Source organism: Rana temporaria, chromosome 13 (genome assembly GCF_905171775.1).
Source record: "Rana temporaria chromosome 13, aRanTem1.1, whole genome shotgun sequence".
Lineage (NCBI taxonomy): Eukaryota > Metazoa > Chordata > Amphibia > Anura > Ranidae > Rana > Rana temporaria.
This window is the reverse complement of record NC_053501.1, coordinates 65,777,733-65,804,134: the sequence shown is the minus strand read 5'-3', so window position 1 is coordinate 65,804,134 and position 26,402 is coordinate 65,777,733. Positions and strand designations below refer to the sequence as shown.

The following is a 26,402-nucleotide window of genomic DNA, read 5'->3' as shown; positions in this document are numbered from 1 at the left end:
TCAGCAGGGACCAGCCAAATTTCGATCCATCTATAGACCGCTTTAAACAGGGCTATATACTCTTGCCATGTAGCACTGGTGCTTGGTAACTGACCCAGCACTTCCCCTTATTTCACAAAAACCCAAGGGCCAGATTCACAAAAGAGATACGATGGAGTATCTCAGATACACCATCGTATCTCGGATTTTTACTGGTCCTATCTATGCGCCTGATTCATAGAATCAGATACGCATAGATAGGGCTGAGATCCGACAGTGTCACACTGTGTTACACTGTCGGATCTTTTTTTTGATTTAAAAATGGCGCCGGGGGCGTTCCCGCTGATTTACACTGAATAATATGTAAATCAGCGAGATACGCGAAATTCACGACCGTACGCGGACCCGACGCGGTGTTCTTACGTCGTTTCCGTAGCGCGGTACCCGTCGTATACTTACCCATGCTAAAAGCAGGGGTAAGTATTGTTAAGTATGGCCGTCGTTCCCGCGTCGATTTTGAAATTCCCTACGTCGTTTGCGTACGCCGATTCACGAACACGCGCGTCGCAAGTCCCGCTCACGTCGCAACCACTGACGTCCTATTGACGTCAGTGGGAGCAATGCACGCCGGGAAATTCCCCGGACGACGCATGCGTATTTAAATCGGCGCGGGAGCGCGCCTGATTTAAATATGACACTCCCCTAGCCGCGGAATTTGAATTCCGCTGGGGGAGTTAGGATCCGCCGTCGCAAGTTTGGAGGTAAGTGTTTTGTGAATTTGACACTTTCCTCACAAACTTGCGAGGGCGGATCTTAATTCACATAGGTTACACGGATCTAAAGATCCGCTAACCTTTGTGAATCTGGCCCCAAGTGTTTTCTTTGTTTCTGGCAGCTAAATAAAGCAGTGCGGTTAATTAAGGAAATCATGTGCAGCTGGAGTGGTAATTTAAACAACCATGTGATCTGATTCCTGTGCGGGAAAAAAAGATCCCTGCTAATTTTTTGTGCAAAACCAATGCAAGTTCAGCCATACAAACTGGCTGAACTTGCATTGCACAGATATTGCATGTGATCGGCTCAGCAATGTGGGTGCGAATCACATGCAATGTCTGTGTTCACATTTGTGTACCATTGACAGATAGGTCCGAAAGATGTTGTGACATTTTTTAAGACTAGTACACACAATCGGAATATCTTTCAAAAAAATATCGCTTTCAAATCGATCGTACGATAATCTGATCATTAGTACACCGATTTCAGTCCGAAAATTTTCCAGGGGGCAAGCACAAAAATGTTCCTCGTACCGATAACAGATCGTAGGATTTTCATTTAATCAGTACAGTTTTCATCCGAAAATACAATAAAAATATATTGCATCACTTCCAATTTCAATTCTGTTGTACGGGAATTTTTGGACATTAATAACCTATTCGTTTTCCATATAGAGAATAGCATGCAAAAAAAAAAATAGATGATCATCCATCCGATAATCTCATTGTGTGTACTAGGCTTTACCTGTTCCCTTTTTTAAGGAAAAGCAGCCAAAGAAGCGGAAGCAAACTTAAGGCGCCAGAGGCGATTGGTACGCTCACAAGTTCTGAAATATATGGTGCCTGGAGCCAGAGTGATTCGTGGCATTGACTGGAAATGGAGAGACCAAGATGGTAGTGCACAGGGTGAAGGCACGGTTACTGGAGAGTTGCACAATGGTAAGGAAGTTGTGGTTCATCCTAACTAGGCTGCCTATTCTGTAAAGAGTTCAAACTCATTCAGGTATGTTAAAAGGCAAGTAAACCTAAAATATATGTTGCTTGACATGCTGGAGCAGTGTTTCGCACACGTGTTCCCTGGACCTCTGGTTGTATTTTTCAGATTTCTATTACATCTGGGTTGACCACAATTTAAGGGATCAGTCGCACCTATGTGTGAATGGGCTCTTTTACTTGTCGATAAAAACACAAAAAAATGCAGAGCATAAATGTGAAGCAGCCAAGTAGGAGAGGAAATATTTTCCTGCAGTAAAATTCATGGATTTTATAGCAGGAAAATGGACATGTGTGAAATATGCAGTGGAAAAAAAAATGAAATATGGAAATGTGACTTGGTGCTGGTCCCTGAGCACTGTTTTAAAGCAGAGTTCCACACAAAAATGGAACTTCCTTTAAATGTGACCTCCTGACATGCCACATTTGATTCCCTCGTTTTAGAGGCATCCAGCTCCTACTTCCTTCCAGGGCTCTGCAGCCCCGGAAGAAAGTTCACATCTCCCCCTCCCTGTAATCTTCTGGGACACGTCCCAGAAGATTGCCCGACCATGCACAGCGTGGCTTGTGCATGCCCAGCTGTGAAGCCGCAGCCGGGCGCCCACAGTAATAATTCCGGCGCTGAGGAGCGGGGCTTCATATGTCTGCATCGGTGGACCATGGGACAGGTGAGTGTCTGATTATTAAGTCAGCAGCTACACTTTTTGTAGCTGCTGTCTTTTTTTCTTTTTTTTTTTTCAGTGCAACGCTGCTTTAAGAAACACTGCTGTAGAACTTTGTTCTTCTAGAGAGAGCTTCTAATTATGACCATTCACCATGTATTAATCCCCAGGCTAGTACCTGTTTCTTAAGTTTTTGACAATATATTTACATGTGTTTGTAGAGTCTGTTGTAATGTTTACTAATTACCTTTTGTGGACACAAAATATACAGGGGTTACCACATCTGGGGGACAGGGCAGTAAGAAGCTGAAATACCTCCTCCTTAAATCTTCTAAGGGTGATTGCACATGGACCGGCGGTCAGTCAGTGGTTTTGTACTTTTGTCAGATTATCTGCATTTCTTAAAGTGTTCACAGTGTTTTATAGGTATTTTTTCAGCTCTGTGTAAAGTGGACTATGCAGGTTAAAATCTTTTGGACAATCTCCTTTAAATTTATCAACAACTATTTATAACAAATGTAAAATGTATTAAATGATTGAGATATGTCCTCACATTACATAGTTTTGGTAATTATAAATGAGATTGTACAGTGATTTTACTTTCAAACTGTAACATGTATGGCCAGATTACTTTTAAAAAGCTTTGGTAGATAATTTTCCTCTGAAGGTGAAATAATGAGCATAACATAAGCACTAAGGTGTTGTGAACCAGTAGAAAGTGCATAGGTCAATAGTGAGACAGAAAAACTTGTAAGTTCTATACTCCAATAAAGTGACTGTGTAAGCTTCAGATTTGGTAAGTTCTTGATAGAAAAAAAAGGGGGGCATACCAGTCTTGTGCATTACCTTTTTTAGGCACCATTTATTCATAACAAGTGAATAAAATCTGCTTACGACAACAGCCATAGGCATATAAATAGCTGAAGTGTTAACCTAGGTGGACATGGACTACACAGCAAATGCAAGAACTAATGTGTTCCAGTGGTATACCCTCTTTGTCAGAGCTAACCTATCTGTTGAGTCTTAATAAATATATCTAGTATTGCTGCAAAAGATGCCAATAATAGGTCCCCAAACATCTTATGCAGCAATACTATATTGATTTAAGAATCAGCAGATAGGTTGGCTCATATAAAAAGGGCATACCCCTCAAAATGCATTCGCTCTTGCATCTGCTTTGGAGTGTCATCCAGGTCCTCTTAGTGAGGTTAACCCTTCCTCAATTTATAAGAGGTAAGGATCTCGCGCCAAATAAAAAACAGTGAATAAATAAAATAATAATAATCTATAAGAGCTGCTCCCCAAAATTCAGTAAAACTGAAGACGGTAACAAAATAGCAAAGCAGGGGGCGCTGAACTAACTACAAATGCATATAATACTAGATAGTGATAATGAAATAAATAATATGTGCCAACAGTGCAATGGCTAATCACCATCCATTTAAGTGAATGGTTGCCAAAAGTGCATCAGAACAAAACATGCATAAATCAAACACAAAGGAGTCCGTTGCAATATAACAGTGAATAAATAAAGTGTCCATAAAAAGTGCATGAAAAATATTAGTAGTGCTCAGATTTCCTTCTATTCACGTTGTGCAAGGAAAGAGATGGTTTCCACCTTCACCAATTAAGGAATGCACCTTACCAGATGTCGTTGACCTTTTTCGTTAGAAAAGAGGTCAAATGGAGCTTTGTTGTCACAAAAGGACAAACTATGGCAAATATTCCCTTAGTTCCTTGAGTGCAGCTTGACTTGGGGCGTCATTAAGCGTGGCAAAAAAGAAGCAGAGCCCGCCATAGCATGATACCATTTATTAAAATAATTAAAATAACACAGTGCCGAGTGGCTCCTTACTTGGAAAAGTGCCCACGTCCCAGCAGTACGGCTTAGGTCGGAATAAAGATGGGTCCTCGCTGGGGAAGCTGGCGTGCGTTCCAGCACGCCAGCTTCCCCAGCGAGGACCCATCGGTCTCTTCTTCTTTTTTGCCACGCTTAATGACGCCCCAAGTCAAGCTGCACTCAAGGAACTAAGGGAATATTTGCCAACGAAAAAGGTCAACGACATCTGGTAAGGTGCCATCCTTTTATGCACAATTGCGGTGTACCTTAATTGGTGAAGGTGGAAACCATCTCTTTCCTTGCACAACATGAATAGAAGGAAATCTGAGCACTACTAATATTTTTCATGCACTTTTTATGGACACTTTATTCACTGTTATATTGCAACGGACTCATTTGTGTTCGATTTATGCATGTTTTGTTCTGATGCACTTTTGGCAACCATTCACTCAAATGGGTGGTGATTAGCCATTGCACTGTTGGCACATATTATTTATTTCATTATCACTTCCTCAATTTATGACTGTTGTCGTATGTAAGTATATTTTATATACTTTTTTTTATGACTAAATGGTGCCTTAACCACTTAAGACCCGGACCATTATGCAAGTTAAGGACCTTGCCCCTTTTTGTGATTCGGCACTGCGTCGCTTTAAGTGACAATTGCGCGGTCGTGCGACGTGGCTCCCAAACAAAATTGGCGTTCTTTTTTCTCCCACAAATAGAGCTTTCTTTTGGTGGTATTTGATCCCCTCTTCGGTTTTTATTTGTTGCGCTATAAACAAAAATAGAGCGACAATTTTTTTTAAAAAAAATTCAATATTTTTTACTTTTTGCTATAATTAATATTCCCCAAAATATATAAAAAAAATGTTGTTTTTTTTCCTCAGTTTAGGCCGATACGTATTCTTCTACCTATTTTTGGTTAAGAAAAAAAAAAAAATCACAATAAGCGTTTATCGATTGGTTTGCGCAAAATTTATAGCATCTACAAAATAGGGGATAGTTTTATTGCATTTTTTTTTTTTTTTTTTTACTAGTAATGCAATTTTTTTTTTTTTTTGTGACCGTGACATTATGACGGCCATATCGGACACATTTTTGGGACCATTCACATTTATACAGCGGTTAGTGCTATAAAACTGCACTGATTGATTACTGTATAAATGTGGCTAGCAGGGAAGAGGTTAACACTAGGGGGGCGCTGAAGGGGTTAATATGTTCCCTAGTGTGTGATTCTAACTGTAGGGGGGAGGGACTCACAAGGTAAGGAGACCGATGTGTGTTCCTCTGTACTGGGAACGCACATTGGTCTCCTCACCTGACAGATCCACCGCCCTGCCTTGATGGCGTGCAATCGCGGCCGCCTGGAACGAGCACCGGGTCCCGCCCGATGCCGCGAGCGCGCGCCCCCTAGACGGCCGGGAAGCCCAGGATGTCATATGGTGTCCACCCAGGATGGGAGATCCCATCTGTGGACGTCATATGACTATGGGCGGGTAGGGAATTAAAGTAAAGCACAAGGCTGGTGCCCCATTCTGTTTTATTTTGTTAATTTTTCTCTAGTTAATGTTGGCAAGAGTGTTTCAGTACATGCTCAGGAGTGTTTGTAGTGTAATTATCTGTCACTGGAAATTAAAACTAGTTGGGCAAAAGTTTTTAAGATGCAAGTGAAAAAATAACCCATGTGGCACCACTCCTGAAATAGTAACTCAGGTAAATGCCCTTATTCCCATATCACCTCTGGTTAGAAGTAGTGATAGCCTATACTTAGAATCATTCTACCATTGATTATTGGAAGGGGACAGAATGTTAATAGGAGTGTGAAATCTTCGCATTTTAATTCATAAATCGAGTTGGCTGAAATTGGAGCAATGGTGGCCCTGCCAGCAGTAATTTTACTCAGCTCAGTTCCTTTTTAAATTGACTTTTGTCAAGCTGGGTGGAAGTTTATCAGCCAGAAAGTGACTGCAATTTATCAGATGCAGTTACTTTTTCGACGGTGCCACTGTATTCATACAGCTGCAGTGGGACTTCCTGAGAATCAATAGATTTTCTCTTGTTCAGTCCATGGACTTCAAAATCAAGCCCAGCATGGCCAGCATTTTGTGTAACACCATCATCTACCTCCAGCTTAAGTTTCACCTACTGTGTGTATGAAAAAATATCTTCTCTTAGGTTCCAGATACTATTGTATTCAGATCTTTCTGCATCACGAATGTATAACACAAATATATTTTCAGAAAGCAAGTTATTATTTAGGTTTACTGGTCATTTAACATTGAAAGTTTGCCCATTGCAATGGCTCAGTGACTAACGCTTTGGGTAGTAAAGGTCTTTCTTTTACTCCTTCATTTTGCTGTGGTGGCCAGAATTAACATCTCATCTTGCAGTGTTTTTTTCACTCTACTTCTGCTGCTTATCTCTGCTTTCTGCTTGTTCTAAAATTAACGATATCTGTCTTTTGCCTTTAGTCGCTAAAATCACTTTTTTATTGGGTATAATATAATTTATTCATATAACAGCAATTGTGCTGCTATGAGCTTGTCCATGTTTTCTTAATTCCACTAAATCAGGTGTTGGTGGTGAGTGGGGTTAATGTGCTTGCTGTGGCTTGAACTCTAGCGTGATCCCAATCAAATGCTCTTTGCTGTCTGCTTTTCCATCTTACACGCTACTGTCCCTTTCCAGGCTGGATTGATGTCATATGGGATGCCGGTGGCTCTAACTCTTACCGCATGGGCGCGGAAGGAAAGTTTGACCTCAAGCTGGCCCCAGGTTATGACCCAGAATCTGCAGTGTCATCCAAACCTGTTTCATCCACTGTTGCAGGCACACCACCCTCCTGGAGCAGCCTGGTGAAAAACAACTGTCCCGACAAAGCCCCTCCGCCTTCCTCCTCCTCTTGTACGGTTGCTGGCGGTGTGACTGGCTCCTGCAGTCGCAAGGGGAGCAGCAGCTCCGTATGTAGCGTGGCAAGTAGCAGTGATGTGAGTCTGACCTGTGCCAAGACAGAGAGGAGGGCAGAGGAGCACGTTTCTGACCTGCATCATGATCCCATCCTTGTACTGGCAGCCTCTGGTCCATCCACATGCCCCACAGGGGGTGAAATTGTGGGTGAGGGAGGAGAGAGGAAAACAGGGGACGCACCTGCCATATCAATGGGCATGGTGAGCATTAGCTCACCCGACGTCAGTTCTGTGTCAGAACTCAGCAACAAGGAGGCTGCTGTTCCCAGACCACTGGGTTCGTCTGCTAGCAACAGGCTCTCAGTCAGTTCTCTGTTGGCTGCAGGGGCTCCTATGAGTTCCAGCGCTAGTGTTCCCAACCTGTCATCACGAGAGACATCAAGCCTTGAATCCTTTGTACGGAGGGTTGCAAACATCGCCAGGACGAACGCCACCAACAATATGAACCTTAGCCGAAGCAGCAGCGATAACAACACCAACACACTTGGAAGAAATGCCGTGAGTTCTGCAAGTGAGTATTGACATGGGGGGGGGGGGGGGGGTTTGACCCAGAAATAACCATTGTTGTAGTTCATCTGGATCTTTGTGTTAATAGAAGTTTTATATTTTATTAACACAGAGGCACATGCAACATATAAAAGAGAATTCCAGCTTAAACCTATCTAGCCTTCAAAATGTCCTCTACCCCCTCTTAACAGCTGTGCTGACTAACCTGTGTAAAAAAAGATGCATTTACTTATTTTTACCTATTTTCAGCTCACTTTGGGCCGGTAACATGTGCTGGCTCCCCTGTGTCAGTCAACGGGGGAAATGAGGGGGCGCCGACAACAGCTAGGGCATAGGAGCATATGGGTGATGTCACCACTCCAGGCTTTACCAGCCGTTGAGCACTCTCTCCTACCCTGCAGCAGCCTCTGGTTGACACAGGGAATCACATGACCAGATCAGAATGTACTAAAAAATAGGTAGGTATATACATCTTTTGTTTTGTTAACAAAAACAAGTATATGCATCTTTTTAACACGTGAAGGTATACGTTTTAGGAGGAGGGGGGGTACATCTTTAAGGCTAGTTTTGCTTTAAGCTGGAATTCCACTTTAATGTGTTAGCTTTTTAGCTAATGGATAAAAAAAGTTCTGTCCATTACAGAAATTGTTGTAAATCCTAAGTTTTGGTTTGCTTTTCTTTTTAGCCTCTCCACTCATGGGAGCTCAGAGTTTTCCCAATCTGACCACAACAGGAACCACATCGACTGTTACAATGTCCACTTCTAGTGTCACTAGCAGTAATGTAGCCACAGCCACCACAGGCCTCTCTGTGGGCCATTCGCTCAGCAATACTTTGACCACCAGCTTGACTTCCACCTCCAGTGAGAGTGACACTGGCCAGGAGGCAGAGTATTCATTATATGGTAAGTAGGCAATCTTACTGATTTTCTGGCCTTAGCATGTTCTATTTTCTGGGAGTTCTGTTTGCAGTAGTGGGATGGCATATTGTTTGAGATGTCTGGCATATCAAACCAATGCAAGTTCTAGGTTCCTATAAAATGTATTCATCGAGTACAAAATCCATCTAGAAAACTGGGATTCAGTAAATCATTGATTTTGTTGCAGTTTTCATACTATTTGTGCCCATTGCTTATTCGTTTAAGGTTTGTTTTATATCGCAGATCTGCCAACAAATAGCATCTGTCAGCCCCAGCATGATCATCACATAGGCTAACCTTAGTGTTTTCTGGTAGTACCTAGTCACAGGGCTGTGATTTTGTTGTCTGTATATTCTGTTTTACTCCCAATAATGTCTCATTATGCATACAGATGCAAGAAAACTTGAAGTCTTGCTTAATAAGCGGACCTCACGTTAAGTTGCTAATTTTATTAAACTATTTTAATGCCGAAATTAGGTGTATATTTTAACAAATTGCAAGCAGGAAGCTTTAGTAATCTTCCTCCTTGACAATTTCTGCTTACACAACTCTGTGTACATTTCCCAAATCTGCCAAATGCCACCATGAATAAACTGTAAAGTGCATATCTGAAAACTGCATCATTCTAGCTATGCCAATCAAGATGGCCTAAGAGCATGAACCCAGAAAAATACAGCAAGAAGATGTCCATTTAAACAGTGATGTTTATGTACTTTGTAGTTAAAGCGGGGGTTCACCCAAAAATCAACTTTCTGCCATTAGATCCAGCATACTGCTGACATCTGCAGTATGCTGGGGTTTTTTTCCCCCCACTTATCGTTTTATCAGCCTTTTGTTATCCGGCTCCGAGCGGGGATTCCTGTGGGGAATAGGCGTTCCTAAGCCAAGCGGAGTTGATTGACGGGCTGCTAAAGCGTGTCACGCCTTCCGAAAATACTCGAAGTGACACTCGAGTGTTTACGGCGCCTGCGCAGTCAGCTCAACACGGTAGGCGCAGGCGCCGTAAACACCCGAGTGTGACTTCGGGTATTTTCGGAAGGCGTGATGCGCTTTGGCAGCCCGTCAATCAAATCCGCTTGGCTTAGGAACGCCTATTCCCCACAGGAATCCCCGCTCGGAGCCGGATAACAACGGCTGATAAACGCTAAGTATAAAAAAAAAAAAACAGCATACTGCAGATGTCAGCAGTATGCTGGATCTAATGGCAGAAAGTTGATTTTTGGGTGAACCTCCGCTTTAAGAAGTCAAGCTGCTTTTCAAAGCAGATTTTTTTTTAAAGGAAATCTGGCTTAATTAAAAGATTTACTTTGACCGTATAAGAATTGTTTACACAAAGACCCTCTACAAATAGTAATGGGCTTGGGCGTGTTCAGATTGAGCCTGCCAGGAAGCCGTCGCTGCACACCACCAATCATCGGCAGTGAGGCATTTGCCAAACGGCAGCTGCAAATACACACGCTGTCTGATTCGTGGTGTGCAGCTCTAGCTTCCTGGTGGACTCGATCCAAGCACACCCAAGCCCATCACAGTCTACAAATAGAGGAGACATTCAGCACTCTTTCTGATCTCCATTGGTGTCCTGTGAAGATCAGTGCAAGGGGACACACCACACAACTGTCCACATTAATCCAGGATGACATCTAAGCATCTGTTGCTATCTGATAACCTCTTTGTAAGTAAATTGTAAATAACAAGGCTAGGTTTGTAGGAGGTCATCATAAAGGAAACTACTGCTGTTCCAAAAAAAAAAACCCCTTACTATCTACCGTGCATTTGGCAGTCCATTAAAATGAATGGGCTGTCAGAAGCCAAACGTGCAAAAACGTGTGAGTTCTGGTATGAACCGGTCCTTAATTTTGTTAAATGGCACTTTAATGTTCCATAGAACTGCTGGAAATGTGGGCACACGAGTCTGGTGGTAAACATTTTGAGAAATGTCCACAAACTAATACCACAAAAAAATCTCCACAACATTTGTTTTGAGAAAAACAAAACTCTGCACACCAAAATGTGATCTGTGCAGTGAAGGCATATATCGGTGTGGGCCTGCATGGCTAACAATAATTGAGGGACCATTAAGTTCTAGGTTATATGAGGAAATTCCACAGAAGATTATCAAGGTAGGATGTGACTCACGAGACAGATAAGCTGTTAACCTAGGTGATTTGGATCCGCCCACAATTTCAGATTTGTGGCAAAACACGGGGCGCTTTCGCCATGCCATTATTTGTTAATAGTACCCCAATCGCGCTGCAATCATGGCAAAACCGCAACACACGAAGCTTGTCGCTCAAGAATGAGCTGGAGCTTTTTTTGGGCAGCAGCAGCAAAACCACACTGTGATTTGTGGTGCCATTAACAAGTAAAAATGGCATCAAAGACACATCCCACGTTTTGCCATGATTCTGGAATCGCGGGCAGATATGCAGCAATTCCGCAATTCAAATCACCTAGGTATGAATGGAGCCTAAGACTAAAGGGATGTTCTCACTTGAAATAATGGCCAGAAGCATTGGCAGTACAGCACATTATTTAAAGTGGTTGTAAAAGCAGAGTTTTTTTTTTATTTATCTTAATGCATTCTTTAAAACCTTCAGTGTGCAGCATCCCCCCTAATACCTGAGCCCCATCTCGATCCAGCGATGTTCACGAGAGACCCGGCTGTCCGGGGCTCTCGAGCCTGCCATTGGCTCCCGCTGCTCTCAATCGGTGAGCCAGTGATCAGAGAGCTGGCTGGCTGGCTCTGGTGCCCCCTTAGCAAGCTGCTTGCTGTGGGGGCACTCCGCAGGAGGGAGGGACCCCAGAAGAGGAGGATCTGGGCTGCTCTGTGCAAAACCACTGCAACAGAGCAGGGAAGTATAACATGTTTGTTAAGAAAAACAAGAATTTAGTATCCGTTTAAAGGGGTTGTAAAGGTAAAAAAATAAATCCCTAAATAGCTTCCTTTACCTTAATGCAGTCCTCCTTCACTTACCTAATTCTTCAATTTTGCTTTTAAATGTCCTTATTACTTCTAAGAAATCCTCACTTCCTGTTCTTCTGTCTGTAACTACTGTAACTGTAACTGTCTGTAACTGTCTGGTCTCTACTTTTTCTATCTGCAAAGTATAGAGTGTCCTGACTTGCCTGCTCGCCCCCTCCCCCCTCAAGAGGTTTTCTCCACACCAGGGAGAAAGCCTTGCATTACTGTGTGTAGTTACAGACCGAAGAACAGGAAGTGAGGATTTCTCAAAAGAAATGAGGACATTTAAAAGCAAAATTGAAGGATGAGGTAAGTAAAGGAGGACTGCACTGAGGTAAAGGAAGCTATTTAGGGATTTTTTTTTTTTTTTTTTACCTTTACAATCCCTTTTAACTTTATGTAGTGGCATTGTCATTTAAAACTTTTTTCGAAGATTGTTCTCCTAACAATGTAAAGGTGTTGTGTTAGCACCAGGTGTGCTGTACTTACCTACATTTGTGGTGATGTTTGTTTACAATTGTGCTGGCAGATTTCCTGGACAGTTGTCGGGCAAGCACTCTTCTGGCTGAGTTGGATGACGATGAAGACCTTCCTGAACCAGATGAAGAGGATGATGAGAACGAAGATGACAACCAAGAGGAACAGGAATATGAGGAAGTTATGGTGAGTTTCTGAAACCTATACAGTGTTGGTTATCAGAATTAACATCAATTGACTATACATCATTATGTAAAGAAAGTTATCAGTGTTTGGCTCTTTGCCTTTCTAATAGGATGCTGCCGTGTAAACCCCAACAAATAAATTCTCAGATTTTTCTCTGTTTTGTTCTGTTTAACCAGTTCCCGCCCACCATATAACAGAATGACATGCACAAAGTGGTTAAGTTATCCTGACTGCCCATTATATGACGTCCAGCAGGATAAGCTGTGAACGCGTGCCAGTCTGACACACCGCTCTTGGTCACCGATCTCGGTAAAGAGCCTCTGACGTAGGCTCTTTACCATGTGATCACCTGTGTCCAATCACAGCTGATCACAGCATAAACAGGAAGAGTAGTGTTATCGACTTTTCCTCCACTAGCGCTGACAGATGCAAGTAGAGGAGAGACGATCGGCTGCTCTCCTGACATGGGGGTGGGTCTGCACTAGGGTTGCCAATAAGTGCCCTTTAGAGGTGCCAATCAGTGCCACCTATCAGTTCCCATTAGTGCCTCATCATCAGTACCCATCAGTGTAGCCTCATCAGTGCCCATCAGTGAAGGAGAAAATGTATTTACAAAATGTTATAACTGAAACAAAGAAACACCTATTTTCTCTTGTCCATGGACGGGCACAGCTCCTTAAATCTTGATAAGTGGGGTTATGTTCCCTGTTTACAGGAGAGGACTAGGCAGAAACATGTTAGTTAATTAAATTCATGTTACATTAACAGAGTTGAACAGCCCCGCCCAGGGGGCGGTCCCTCCAGACATAACCCTTCTTACTGCAGCATGCAGCCTCAGTTTCCTTCTGCCTAGCAAGAAGGACGTATGGCTCCCTTTGGGTCCAGCGCCCTGAGGAGAAATTTTATTTTATTTTACTTTTTCTTGAAGAATCTTTTTTCAACTGTCGGCTGAGAGACAGGCTGGATAATATAGATCCTTGTAGTCTACTCAGTCCGACCAGCAAGCGTGGGCACACCTTTGCAAAGAGGCTGGGTCTGCCACGCCATACCCCATGACTGGGTTGGCCGGTAAGCTTTGCTCCGAGGTCCACATATGACTGGGCTGTGGTGTTGTCTCACTCACAGTGGACCGGGCCGACAGCTACCTCCATTGCGGTTGTAGTTCTGTCAGGAATGCGTCAGCGAGTCCTCGTTTGGACGGGTAAGTACGGTCCCTCCCACTTCGGTGGGTTGGTACGGCTGGGCATTCCTGGGGTTCGGGGGTCCCTTCCTCTTACTTCCCTGCTCCTTTCCCTTGCTGCATTGCTAACATTCCCGCTGTCAGGGGGGAGGGGGACTTCCTGAGGGGACTGTGTTTTTTAATTTTTGTATGGGGCTTTCCTGTGAGGGGTTTTTCACTGTTAAAAAGCCCTAGGAGGCTTTTCCTCGTTTAAATCGGTATTTTGCCGCCATTTGGCACACAGGTCCCTGCAGATGCCGCACAGTTACCTTCTTTTCCTCTCACACGCTGTGTGCTGAGAGCGGACGGCAGCGCTAGGGCAGTCTCCTCCTGAGGTGAGTCCCCTGGGTACCCATGATGAGCGCAGCAAGTGGGTGAGAGGCCCTGAATAGGGTTCTAGGAGCTTTTGTTTATTTGTAAGGACAGGTGTGCATATTATACATACACACTATGTAAATATTATTAATCTTTGGAGTCACTATCTGGGTCCTTCCCCAACATGCTGGTGGTGGCAGCAGGTGTTATCACCTGGGATTCCCACAGAGGTTTTATTTCTAGTCCTGGACACGTTTGTGCCAGGGTGAGGGTGGACTGCGGACGGGCGGTAAAAGAGTGCCCCCTTCCCCCGTTATCCCCTGGGGAATGCTCTGTTATGAAGCTGTGGTAACTGGGTAGTAAAAAAAAAAAAAGCAGGATAAGGCATTTATGGGTGTGCTTCTCACTGCTGCAAGGGACTCTCTTAAGCTGGATAGTGCAGCTGGGTTTCTGCCGAGGGCTCGGTCTTGTTTGGATCACACAAATCAGGCCGCTCTGTGTAGGTTTTTTCCTTCTGTGCCCTTCTTTGATAATTTCTAAGAGGCGGAATGAGAACAGCCACTGAGGGCTTTTGTAGTCCCTCACCGCCAGGCGGTTCAGTGCCCCTTTGAGGAGAGCCTTTTCAAAAGGTGGGCTTCTTCTCCGGTGGTGGACCCTCCAGGTGTCATGTATAGGTGACCTCTCTCCCTATTGCGGGAACCCCTGCTTGTATGGATCTGACTGATCCGTAGTACTGACCCGTTCCATGTTTACCATGCTGGGTCTGACTTGCAGCCTATTGTGGCCACTACTCTGGGGTCTCAGTCGGTGCCATTTTTTAGGAGGTTTTTCAATTACATTGAAAACTCCCATTGACGGCCATTTTGTCGTAGCCGCGCTATGGCGCAGCTTACATTGTGGTCGGCCATTTTCCTGTGGCTGCGTTTTGAACGCTCGGCGGCCATCTTGGAGTAGTCCTGACCCCTAGTCCTGTATACAACTCACGGAGTGAGCATTTTGCACCAGACAGTGGAGAAGCACCGACTCTCTCCCGAAGTTATTAGGCTAGCGGACCAGCTGGTCCAGGGACTCATATAGGTCTGTGATGCTTCATTGAATGCTGCGCCCTTGTTATCCAGGGCTTCTGTTTCAGAATGGTTTTATGCACACGGTGGTGTAGTGGTTAACTCCATTACTTGGCAGCAAGAGAGTCATTGGTTCGAATCCGGACACTGACGCCAATCTGCCTGGAGCTTGCATTGTCGATCCCTGTGTCTGCGTGGGTTTCCTCCGGGTACTCCGGTTTCCTCCAAAGGCATGTGTGCATATCCATACACACTATGGGCCAGATTCAAGAAGCACTTGCGCAAGGGCTTACTTGCTCCGGTGTAACGAGTGCTCCTGATTCAGGAGCCTCGTTACACCGACTGCAGCCTAGGATGTGACAGACATAAGCCTCCTTATGCCTTCACATCCCAGGCTGCATTCTTGCGTTGGCCGCTAGGGGGCGCGGCCATTGTGATCGGCGTATAGTATGCAAATTGCATACTACCACCGATTCACAAAAGTTGCGCGGGCCCTGCGCACGCAAGGTACGGAGTTTCCGTACGGCGACTTTAGCATAAGGCTGCTCCTGCTAATAGCAGGGGCAACCAATGCTAAAGTATAGCTGCGCTTCCCGCTCGTGAAATTTAAATTTCACGTCGTTTACGTAAGTGAACCGTAAATGGCGCTGGACGCCATTCACGTTCACTTAGAAGCAAATGACGTCCTGGCGACGTCATTTGCCGCAATGCACGTCGGGAAAGTTTCCCGACGGAGCATGCGCTGTTCGCTCGGCGCGGGAGCGCGCCTAATTTAAATGATTCCGGCGGGATTATTTACATTAGGCAGCCTTACGCCCGGCTGTTTAGCATATCGCCCGCGCAATTTACGGAGCAACTGCTCCGCGAATCGCGGGCAAACCGCAATATTTGCGTGGGCGCAGAGAAAAATATTTGCTCTTTGCCCACGCAAATATTGCTCGGATCTACCTGAATCTGGGCCTATGTGTGTGTATTATTTAGGGGCAACCCTCCCAGGCCGTCAAAGGCCCAGCTGGGGGACTTATCCGTCCCTGGGTGCGTAAGCTGATCACGCCGACGCCCAAATCCTGCCAATGTATGTAGCCTTCCCTCCCTGTCTCTAGGTGGGAGGGGCAGCTTGCATGTTCACAATTCGGTGAAACCTCCCTGCTCTCCGACCAGTGGGTCTGCGAGGTGGTCTCTTCGGAGTACTAGATAGGGTTTCCTCCTATCCACAGAATAAAGTTCTTTCCTCGTGTCTTCCTCTCCCGGCCCGTCGGTCTGCCTTGGGCAGTGTGAGACTTGCTAAGCTGGGGGGTAATTTTACCTTTCCTGCAGGACGAGAGGTTTGGGGTTTTCGATGGGCCTCAGACCCTAAATACCTTTGTGAACGTCGGGTAGTTCCGCATGGAATCCATTTGTTCGGTGGTAGCTGCGCTCCATCCGGGGGACGTCCTGGCGTCCTCGGACATCAGGGACGCATACATGCATGTCCCGTTTTTGCGCATGTCAGTGTTTTTTTCTGTGCTTCGTGATGAGAGAGGGTCTCTGTCAGCCTGTGGCCCTCTTTTTTGATCTGGCGTCGGCACCATGGTTTTTCAGCTGGGAGCTCGCACTTATCCTAACTTTGTTGGGACAGTGAGGCTTTGCCTCATTGGCTACTTGGACGACTTTCTTCTGAGAGCAGCTTCTGTCTCCGACCTAGTGGATGTGTTAGACACTCCGAAGATTCGGGTGGGTGTTAAACGTTTAGTCCAGAAGGTGTAGCTCAGTGGCAGCAAGCCTGCCCTCCATGTGTGCGACCCAGGGTTCAAATCCTGGGCATGCTAGGTTCTCAGCGTTGGAGTATCTAGGGTTGATCCGGACTCCTCGTGGCGAAGGTCCTTCTTCCCCTGGAGAAATTGCAGACTCTGCGGTAAAGGTATTGGCATCACGCAATCGGTCTTCTCTCCGGGCGCCTGATGGTCCGGGGCCTGTGGGTAGCCTCCTTCGAGGCGGTACTGTATGCCCAGTTCCATACTCTGGGTTTTCCAGGGGGAATACTGTCCAGGTGGTAAAAATCTCTTGTCTCTGAAATCATCAGATTCCGGTGCGCCACCTTGTCAGAGTCTCTGAGTTGGTGACGGAGATCCCCGACTCTTCCCTCTTGGAAGTTGTTTCTTCCTTCCAGTGGTCGGTGTTTACGACGGATGCCAGCCTCACGGGTTGTGAACCTGGGGGGTCCAGTTGGCCCAGAGTCGCTGGACTTGCGTGGACCTACGGCCACACCTCCCTGAATGTGCCCGCACTCGTCTGGTCTCGGTAGCTACCCTGACTAGTGCCTGGGTGGGAGACCGCCTGGAAATACCAGCTGCTGTCTACCGTTCATTGTCCTACTATTATAGGCAATCAGGCTATGCTTCTCCTCGTGGTCGAGGAGGTTGCAAGGTCGTCGGCTGGACCAGGGCGACTGGTCTTTGTGCTTGGGGTGTTTCGGCTCCCTTGCAGGAGGTGAGCCTCACAGGGCATGGATCTCCTGGCCGCTCGTCTCCACCGCAAGGGTCTCGAAGTTTGTGGCCAGGTCTAGTGATCTGGTACAGACACGCAAGTCGCGCTGTGGGGACTGTATCGGCGACTTTTTACCGTTCCTCGATTGTAGTTGCTTCCTTGGTGGCAGAGAAGATCCCGATGATTCTAATCGCTCCAGATTGACCTCAGCCGATATCGGGCGCCTGGTAGCGGAGGTACCCTGGCGGTTGCCAGGGCAGGAGGTCCCTCTGTCTCGAGGTCCCTTACTTCCTCCTGTTGTACAGTCACTGACTTGCTCAACATGGCTATTGGAAGCCAGACTTTAAGTGACCGGGGTCTGTCCGACTCGGTCATCTCAACAATGCTGAGTAGTCTTCTACCGGAGGATCTACCGTCGCACCTGACAGGCCTACATCTCTTGGTGCAAAGGGATGGAGTGACATCCACGGACGTACTCGGTGTCCAGGGTCCTGCTGTTTTTACAGCATGGAGTGGATCTAAAAATTGCTTAAAGCGGGGGTTCACCCTATCGACAGGAAAAAAAAAAATTTTTTATCTTTTACCTTTAAATCAGGCACTGTAGCGCGAGCTACAGTATGCCTGTCCCGAATTTTTTCCCCCCATACTCACCTTGTAGTCGTCCATCGAAGATACCGGGGAATGGGCGTGCCTCTGGAGACGGAGGATGATTGACGGCCGGCTCTGGCGCGTCACGCTTCTCCGGAAATAGCCGAAATAGGCTTGGTCTTCACGACGCGTGCGCATAGCCTGTGCGCACGCGCCGTGAAGAGCCGAGACCTACTCCGGCTGTCTTCGGGGAGAGTGACGTGCCAGGGCCGGCCGTCAATCATCCTCCCTCTCCATAGGCACGCCCATTCCCCGCGGGAGCCGGAATCTACGATGGACGACTACGAGGTGAGTACGGGGTTAAAAAAATCGGGACAGGCATACTGTAGCTCGCGCTACAATGCCTGTCTCGATGGTAACATCATGGGATTGTGGGTGAACTACCGCTTTAAAGCACCGTTTGGGGGCAGGTTTCAGCCTTGGCTGTGTTCTATCAGTGGCCTTTTTGTGTTCAGGGGGTTTGTCATATACTTTCCCCTCTTGGACCATCTCTCCCCCCCCCCCCCCCCCATGAGTTTTGACTCTGGTGCTCTTGGTTCTTCAGGAACCTTCCTTTTGGAAAAATCAGAGAGATTTTCTCTTGACACCATCTCAGAAGGTGGCCCCTTTAGTGGCCTTTACCTCTGTTAGAGGGGTTTCTAAATTGGCGATCTTGTCTTGCAAGCCGCCATGCTTGTTCCTCCATAAGGATTAGGTGTTGGTGCGCCCGCGTCCTTCCCTTCTTCCGAAGGTGGTTTCGGCCTTACACCGGAATAAGGACATTGTTCTTCCATCCTTCTGTCGTCGGCCGGCGCATCCTACGGAGGTTACCTTTCATTCTTTAGGCGTGGTACGCGCTTTGTGGGTGTACCAGCCTGCTACGGCTCCATTTCGGAGTTCTGACTCCCTTATGTGTCGGTGTCTGGTCCACAAAAGGGCCTGGTGGTCTCGTCGACCACCATTTCTCGGTGGATCAGGCAGGCTGTCATACAGGCCTATGCTCTTAAGGGGCGGGCCCCCCTTTCCGGTCACGGCACTTTCGACCAGGGCAATTGGTGCTTCCTGGGTTTTTTCCGACATCATGCGCAGGTGTGCGAGGAGGCGATTTGCTCGTCCGTTCACGCTTTTTCCAGAATTTACATGGTTGCTGTGAGTGCATCTTCTGATGCTTTTTTCGGCTGCTAGTTTTTGCCGGTGGCTGTTTAAAGTTGTACCTCCTTCGTTGAGGAGCTCTGCTTGTTTTGGGGTGAAGTTAAAGTTGGTTTTACTGATATATTTTCCACCCCTCGTTTTTGACACTGCTTGGGGACGTCCCACTTGTCAAGATTTAAGGAGCTGTGTCCATCCATGGACGATAAGAGAAAATAGGATTTTTCGTACTCACCGTAAAATCCTTTTCTCCGAGTCCATGGACGGACACAGCACCCACCCCTCCTTTTTTAGGTTTGTACTGCTTGTTACGAACTGAGGCTGCATGCTGCAGTGAGGAGGGTTATGTCTGGAGGGACCACCCCCTGGGCGGGGCTGTTCAACTCTGTTAATGTAATATGTATTTAATTAACTAACATGTTTCTGCCTAGTCCTCTTCTGTAAACAGGTAACATAACCCCACTTGTCAAAAACCCCAATGGTGATCAAATACCATCAAAAGAAAGCTCTATTTGTGGGAACAAAATGATTTATGTTTGGGTACAGTATTGCATGACCGTCCAATTGGCATTTAAAATGCGACAACCATGAAAGCTAAAAATTGGCCTGGGCAGGAAGGGGGAAAGTGCCATGTATTAAAGTGGTTAATTTACCATTGAAAGCCTTTTTTTGTATCTGATATGTGCAAAAAAACTGCTTTTTTTGTCAGAAACTGAGCTGTCCCATGCCTCCTACACACTTCCTGTGTTACCTCAAAGTGCTTTCTTAGTTATTTATCTTGTACTAAAGAATGACTAGCCTGGTATAAATCTTGAGCCGTGCACAAGCCAAAAAAAAAGCGTGGGGTTCCCCCAAAGTCCAAACCACACCCTTGTCCGAGCATGCAGTCTGACATCCAAAGGGGAGGGGGGGGTGTGCAAGATGAGCCAGTACGCCCCCCCAACTATACCAGGCCATATGCCCTTAACATGGGGCTGCTTATGTGAAGCCTAAATTGGGAAACTGATAAATCAGCACAAGGGACATAATTTACAAGTCAGCAGGATTGGTCTCTTGTGATGATTCCTCTTCTTTTACTAGAAATCTTCCTTCATCCTTTTCTCTGTAAGGGTTACATCTGAGAGTAATATAACACATGTAGAAGAAGAATTCTTGTTGGCTGCTGATATATATTAAGAAGTGTATATATTGACAAATTCTCATTTTGCCACATAGGAGGAAGAGGAATATGAGACAAAAGGTGGAAGACGTAGAACTTGGGATGATGATTATGTTCTGAAAAGACAGTTTTCTGCTCTTGTGCCAGCTTTTGATCCTCGTCCTGGACGAACCAATGTGCAGCAGACCACAGACTTGGAGATTCCAGCTCCAGGTGTGTACATAGAGGCAAAGCAACAGACAGTGAACATTGGATGTGCTATATGTGACTTGTGTGTTCTGCATGTGGACAGAGAGGAAGAATATTCATATATCTAGAAAATGCCTAACAGTAATTAAGGGCTTATCTGCTTTACATATGAGCTGTCTTTCATTGCAGGAACCCCTCACTCAGAACTCCTGGAAGAAGTGGAATGTGCTCCTGCACCTAGATTGGCACTTACATTGAAAGTGACAGGTCTAGGTAGTGGAAGAGAAGTGGAGTTGCCACTCAGTAATTTCCGTGCCACCATATTTTACTATGTGCAGAAACTTCTGCATCTTTCCTGTAATGGAGCCATCAAGTCTGATAAATTGAGGAGGATATGGGAACCAACATACACGTAAGAAGGCACATGTGAATTGTGATATGATGTCTTTTCCTGTATCTGCAAAGCTTCTCGTATTTTTATTATTGGTTGTTAGGAAGCAGTTTAGTAATATACATATCCTGCAAAGAAATATTAAGCTCTAGAGCCTTCAGTTTGTTTCTTCCCTATATTGTGTGATTTCTTACTATTATTGACACTGCGTAATGCTCCCCTCTATGCGGCCAAATACCCATCTGCTTTTTGCCTGGTTCAAATGCATTTTGCGAGAAACTGATTGTTTGACCCAGCAAAGGTAAAATATTGATAATTAAATTTTTATATAAATTGTATTTATTAGATGATGAGGATCTTGTGTTTCAGTACTCAGTTTATTCTATCAAGCCGATTTTCCATACCGATTTGTATTGAACATGTTATCCAAATGTGGGGTTTTCTTGTTTAACTTGACAAATCCTTTTCTAAAGCATTAGCATTGAGCTCCGGTGTCTACAAACTGCTTTCATATTTTCATTAACAGAATAATGTACAGGGAAATGAAGGATTCTGATAGGCAAAAAGAGTCTGGTAGAATGGTAAGTGTCACTGTTTTTGGCTTCCTTTACTTACACTGTGTAACCAGACACATGCAGCTTTACTAACCTAACAAGTCTGTTCTGTGCTACAGCTATTCAAGCATGTGAAATAATGCAATATACGAAGAATATATAATACAGAGATTACAGGTTTGCATTGAAATGGAGATCTGCTGTCATTATGTCAGGTTGTAGAAATGGTATGCAATTGCAAGGGAGGATACAAGCAAGAAGCTGCGTGCAGATAGATTGATGTGAAATGCACACTAGGGGTGTTGAATATTTCAGCAGACCTCTTTTTGGTGTTCGCCAATTGTAGCGACCATTAAAGCGGTTGTATAGTCTTTTTTTTTTTTTTTTTTTTTTTTTTTACTTTTACCTACAGGTAAGCCTTAGTAGGGTAAGGCTTACCTGTAGGTAAAAAAAATATCTCCTAAACCTTTACGGTTTAGGAGATATTCCCCACGCAATGCGCCGCTGACTGCAGCGGCACATGCGCATAGGGGATTCTCGGCTGAAGGCCCAGCAGGCGATGGATCTTGCCAGAAAGAAGTCTCCTGCACGCATGCGTGGGAGTTAAGTCATTGTGGCTCCAGCCACTCACAGCGCTGGAGCCGCGATACCCGGAATACACGCCGGCGAAATGTCAGCTGCCTCAGCGTGGACCGGGAGGGACACCGACTCCTCGTTCTAAGGGAAGTATTTCATTTTTCCTTTATTCCCTTACAGGTGTGTAAAAAATAAAATAAAAATCAGGGGGTATACAACCGCTTTAAACTCTAATTGCTGTAAGCCATCTAATCTTGTCTAGTCCATAGCTGGAAGCAAAACTACTACTCGCCTGTTCTCCAGCCCTGCCATGTCCCAGAGCTCCGCCCTTGCCATTGACATCTTCAGCCTGGCGGCTTCCTGGATATCAACACCTGGTCGTTTCCGTTGGCTGGCCGTTTTTGTGCCAGAATTCAGTCATCACAGCAATTCAATTTAATGCGGAAGAGAAATACTATATTTCTTCTGCATTAAAATGACTTGCCTGCCTGTGCACACTGTACACTGAGCTGTACATGCACAGATCAGTGTACAGTGTGGACAGGCAGAGAAGTAATTTTAATGCAGAGACAAAATATATTATGTCTCTTCTGCATTAAAAATCCTGCCTTTTCATTTTGTTATTTTTTAGGTAGAGTTCCACTTTAATATTATGGTGTACAGAATTTTATGGATACAGTCATCCAAGGAAATTCCATTCAGTTTCCAGGAATAGAGCAGATCTGTCCAGCTGTGCTATCCAGAGCTGTGCTGTCCCCTAATACCGCATTCCCTTCTTCAGGGCTGCTGGTCCGTGGAACATGTGGAGCAGTCACTGGGTACAGATGCTTTGCCAAAGAATGATCTGATCACCTATCTGCAGATGAACGCAGATCCAAGCTTCTTGCGGCGCTGGAAACTGACTGGAACTAACAAGAGCATCCGAAAGAACCGCAACTGCTCTCAGCTTATCGCTGCTTACAAAGTAATGCGGGGCTGGGGTGGCATGGTTGTCTAGTTTATGCTTGGTTTGTTGTCTTTAGATTCAGTTGTAATTACGGACATTCAGACGATAACTGGTTTTATAGCTAAAGTATTTTTTTTTTTTTCCACATTTAAGTTGTAATTGAGAAACCGTGTGTGTGTGTGTGTGTGTGTGTGTGTGTGTGTTTTGTGTTTATATTGTTCTATAGCTTAGAGCTTGCCAGTAATTGTATTTGATTGGGTCATAACTGCTTTAATTGCAGGACTTCTGTGAGAATGGCACCAAATCTGTAGTGATGACGGCTACCCTTTCCACACTGCAGAATGCGGACATTCTAAGTTACGCCCGGGAACAGCCACAAGCCAAGGCAGGCAGTGGGCAAAACTCATGTGGTGTAGAGGATGTTCTACAGCTTCTGCGCATTCTTTTTATTGTAGCCAGCGATCCATACTCTGCTAGGACTCCACAAGAAGGTAGGTCAGGTTTCTGAGTGTTTTACTGTAATTTTCTTTGTGAATCATTATTGTTCCTTTTACTACTTTTGAACATATAATACTCTCCCGAAAGAATGGTCTGCAGAGCTAAAGGGCACTGCTTAATCGGCACAAGAGAATTCTGTATTTGTTTTAATATCACGTTGCATAAAAACAGTAGTGCTACTGAAAAAACACACATTTGGTACTGGCGTCAAGTGAAACAAAAAAGTTATATAATGTCAACAAATTCTACAGCAGTTTTCACAGTACACAGATTGATTCACACCTTGTCTTGTCTCCAGAGAAGCTTACAATCTGATGTTACTGTCACAGCTTACATTATGAGTGTGTATATTTTTGGATTGTTGGAGAAAACTAGGGCAATAGTGAACACCACACAAACATAAAGAAAATTAAGCAGATGGTCATTAAAGCAAGCCGTTCTTTGTGATCGAAGACGGGTCTCCAAACTTCAGCCCTTTGCTAGTCTTTTATCCGGCTTTTTCCGGCACTATTCTTTCAAATGATATGGGGCACTATTGCTCCCACTGACACTAACAATGGGCCATTATTTATTCAACTGATACCAATGATGGGGCACAATGACTACTCCTACTGACCACCAACCCTCATGTTTACCCCCACTGATTCTGGGCCCAGGACATTTTTTACCCCCAGTGGCCACAATCCAGCCCCCCCTAAAAACTGAAAGCTGGCCCTTTGTTTGAAAAGTTTGGAGACCCCTGTTCCAAAATATAAAGTAAGCTACCATTACCAACCTGATTAGTGTAATACGTTCCTCTGTGTGCAAAACCTCGGTTTTCAGATGTCTTGATCCTGATATAATTTCATGACAAAATAAGCTGGAAGCCATGACAAACTGACAGTCACAGCCCACGTAAGCAAACGTTCACACAGGTGCAATGCTTACCATTCACTCAGTCTTTGCAAACTTATACAGATGGAAAGAGCAAGCCGACAATACTTTCAATGTTCTGTCCTTATAACTGGTACTTTTGTCCTGTGTGCTGATGCCAGCTTTCAAGCTCTGCCCCACTGTCACTGTTCTCTGGGCATAGGCAGTAGCATGGCTAGGTTGTGATGGATGATTACGTCGGCAGCTTTCATTTCTTGCAGAAGCTTGAAATTAGCATATCATTTATGAGGCTGCTTCTCAGTATTGCCCGTTTGGTATTTCTTCAGAAAGACCGCCATGGTAAAGCTGTCTTTAAAAGTTTTAAAAGATGGGAGTCATTGCAGGTTTAATTGTAGCTTTATTTCCCAAATCAAGAAACTGCAGGAGAAGGGGCCATATCCATGATACTGCAGAGGGCTTTTGGGATTTTCACTTTTAGAGCACCCAGCTGTACATTACAACACATGAATTCCAGACAAGAGTTTAACTATTTTTGAAAATGTATTGCACTTTTTTTTTTTAGTATCTTAGTTACTCAAAGTAATATGAATTGATTATAAATTGAGTCGTCGTTCTAATAAAACTGTATGGAGTATTTAGATGTATTTTACCATAGAAGTTATGCAAGCTTTGTCTTGGTTTGTTGCAGAAGGAGATGAAATGCTTCTCTTCAGTGTTCCTCCAGAGGAATTCACCAGCAAGAAAATCACCACCAAAATTTTGCAGCAGATTGAGGTATTGTGGTAAAGCCACAGACATTCTTGCTGCCACAAATTACTAATTACAGTGTTGGCTGATGATTCTGGAAACACATAAAGCTTGCATCTGTATATTTACTGTAGAAGCAACATTGGTAAAAATATATTTTTCTATACAGGAGCCATTGGCTTTAGCAAGTGGAGCATTACCAGACTGGTGTGAGCAGTTAACCAGCAAATGTCCCTTCCTCATTCCCTTTGAAACCCGGCAGCTCTACTTTACATGTACAGCTTTTGGAGCATCCAGGTATTATTATTGTGAAGCTTTTATACACGATTCCTTGACACGTATTGTACTCGCATAGTACAATGTTTTGTTTTTGGTTTATTGTGCAGAGCTATTGTCTGGCTGCAGAACAGACGGGAGGCCACTGTAGAGAGGAGTCGGACAGCCAGTGCAGTGCGTCGTGATGATCCTGGAGAATTCAGAGTAGGACGTCTGAAACATGAACGCGTTAAAGTGCCACGGGGTGATTCATTGATGGAATGGGCAGAAAATGTTATGCAGATTCATGCAGATCGCAAGTCTGTGCTGGAGGTAAGCAGTGAATTGCTAGAACCTCTGTCAGGTCTTTATTACTGTCATCTGGACTGAAAGTGAGGGAAAATTACAATTTTAAGTTTTATCAAAAAGGAAAACGGGTAAATCTTCCAATTTGTTACAGTGACAACTGAGGGGATTTTCCTCACGTTTACAAAGATTTCCTCTCCCTTCCTGTTAGGTCTATAGGACAAGTAAAGGAAAATCTGCCTAAAGGGACACGGATAGGAAACAACTTACAAGACTTTTAAAAATGTCTCTACGACATTAAAATTTTTAAACATGCTGCTTTTAGATACACTTTAGACTTAAAAATTGTGTGAAAACACTAGCTTTAATTTCAAGATGCAGATGAAAGGAGCAGTTGCCTGTTGTATCCATTTTGATTCTATTATCTATGAGCAGTGGTTTCCAAACTACGGCCCAGGGGCCTGATGTGTCAGTTTCCTTGCCTTTATCTGGCCCTTGAAGCACTGTTTCTTCCCACTGATACGAGACAATTCTGTCAACTGACATTAACTATGGTGTACCATTTCTCCTACTGACACCAACCATGAGGTACCATTCTTCCCAATAAAACCAACGATAGGGAAATGTTCGCTCCCACTGATGCCAGGAAAATTTCCACCCACAATGGCCACAGTCCAACCCCCCCCTAAAGTCTGAGACAATAAACTGGCCCTTTGTTTAAAAGGTTTGGAGAACCCTGCTATAGAGAATAGCTCCTCTTTGCTTCATTTTTAAAAATCAGTATTAGTATCCATATCCCAA

The 26,402-nt window shown here is 44.8% G+C and overlaps 1 protein-coding gene across 4 annotated transcripts in view; it reads left to right on the top strand.

The window, feature by feature from the left end:
• The window catches only part of HECTD1 (HECT domain E3 ubiquitin protein ligase 1), a 150,596-nt gene that overhangs the window by 99,988 nt on the left and 24,206 nt on the right, over positions 1–26,402 (top strand). For 2 of the 4 annotated variants that reach the window (XM_040332853.1, XM_040332852.1), the window contains 12 exons: positions 1,515–1,691; positions 6,939–7,727; positions 8,409–8,627; positions 12,134–12,267; positions 20,323–20,479; positions 20,645–20,867; positions 21,373–21,427; positions 22,758–22,940; positions 23,203–23,413; positions 24,982–25,067; positions 25,210–25,337; positions 25,427–25,628. In XM_040332853.1, the coding sequence (XP_040188787.1) occupies positions 1,515–1,691; positions 6,939–7,727; positions 8,409–8,627; positions 12,134–12,267; positions 20,323–20,479; positions 20,645–20,867; positions 21,373–21,427; positions 22,758–22,940; positions 23,203–23,413; positions 24,982–25,067; positions 25,210–25,337; positions 25,427–25,628 (2,564 nt within the window). The remainder of the gene's footprint in view (positions 1–1,514; positions 1,692–6,938; positions 7,728–8,408; positions 8,628–12,133; positions 12,268–20,322; positions 20,480–20,644; positions 20,868–21,372; positions 21,428–22,757; positions 22,941–23,202; positions 23,414–24,981; positions 25,068–25,209; positions 25,338–25,426; positions 25,629–26,402) is intronic. The other 2 variants (XM_040332854.1, XM_040332855.1) reach the window with 2 other exon arrangements.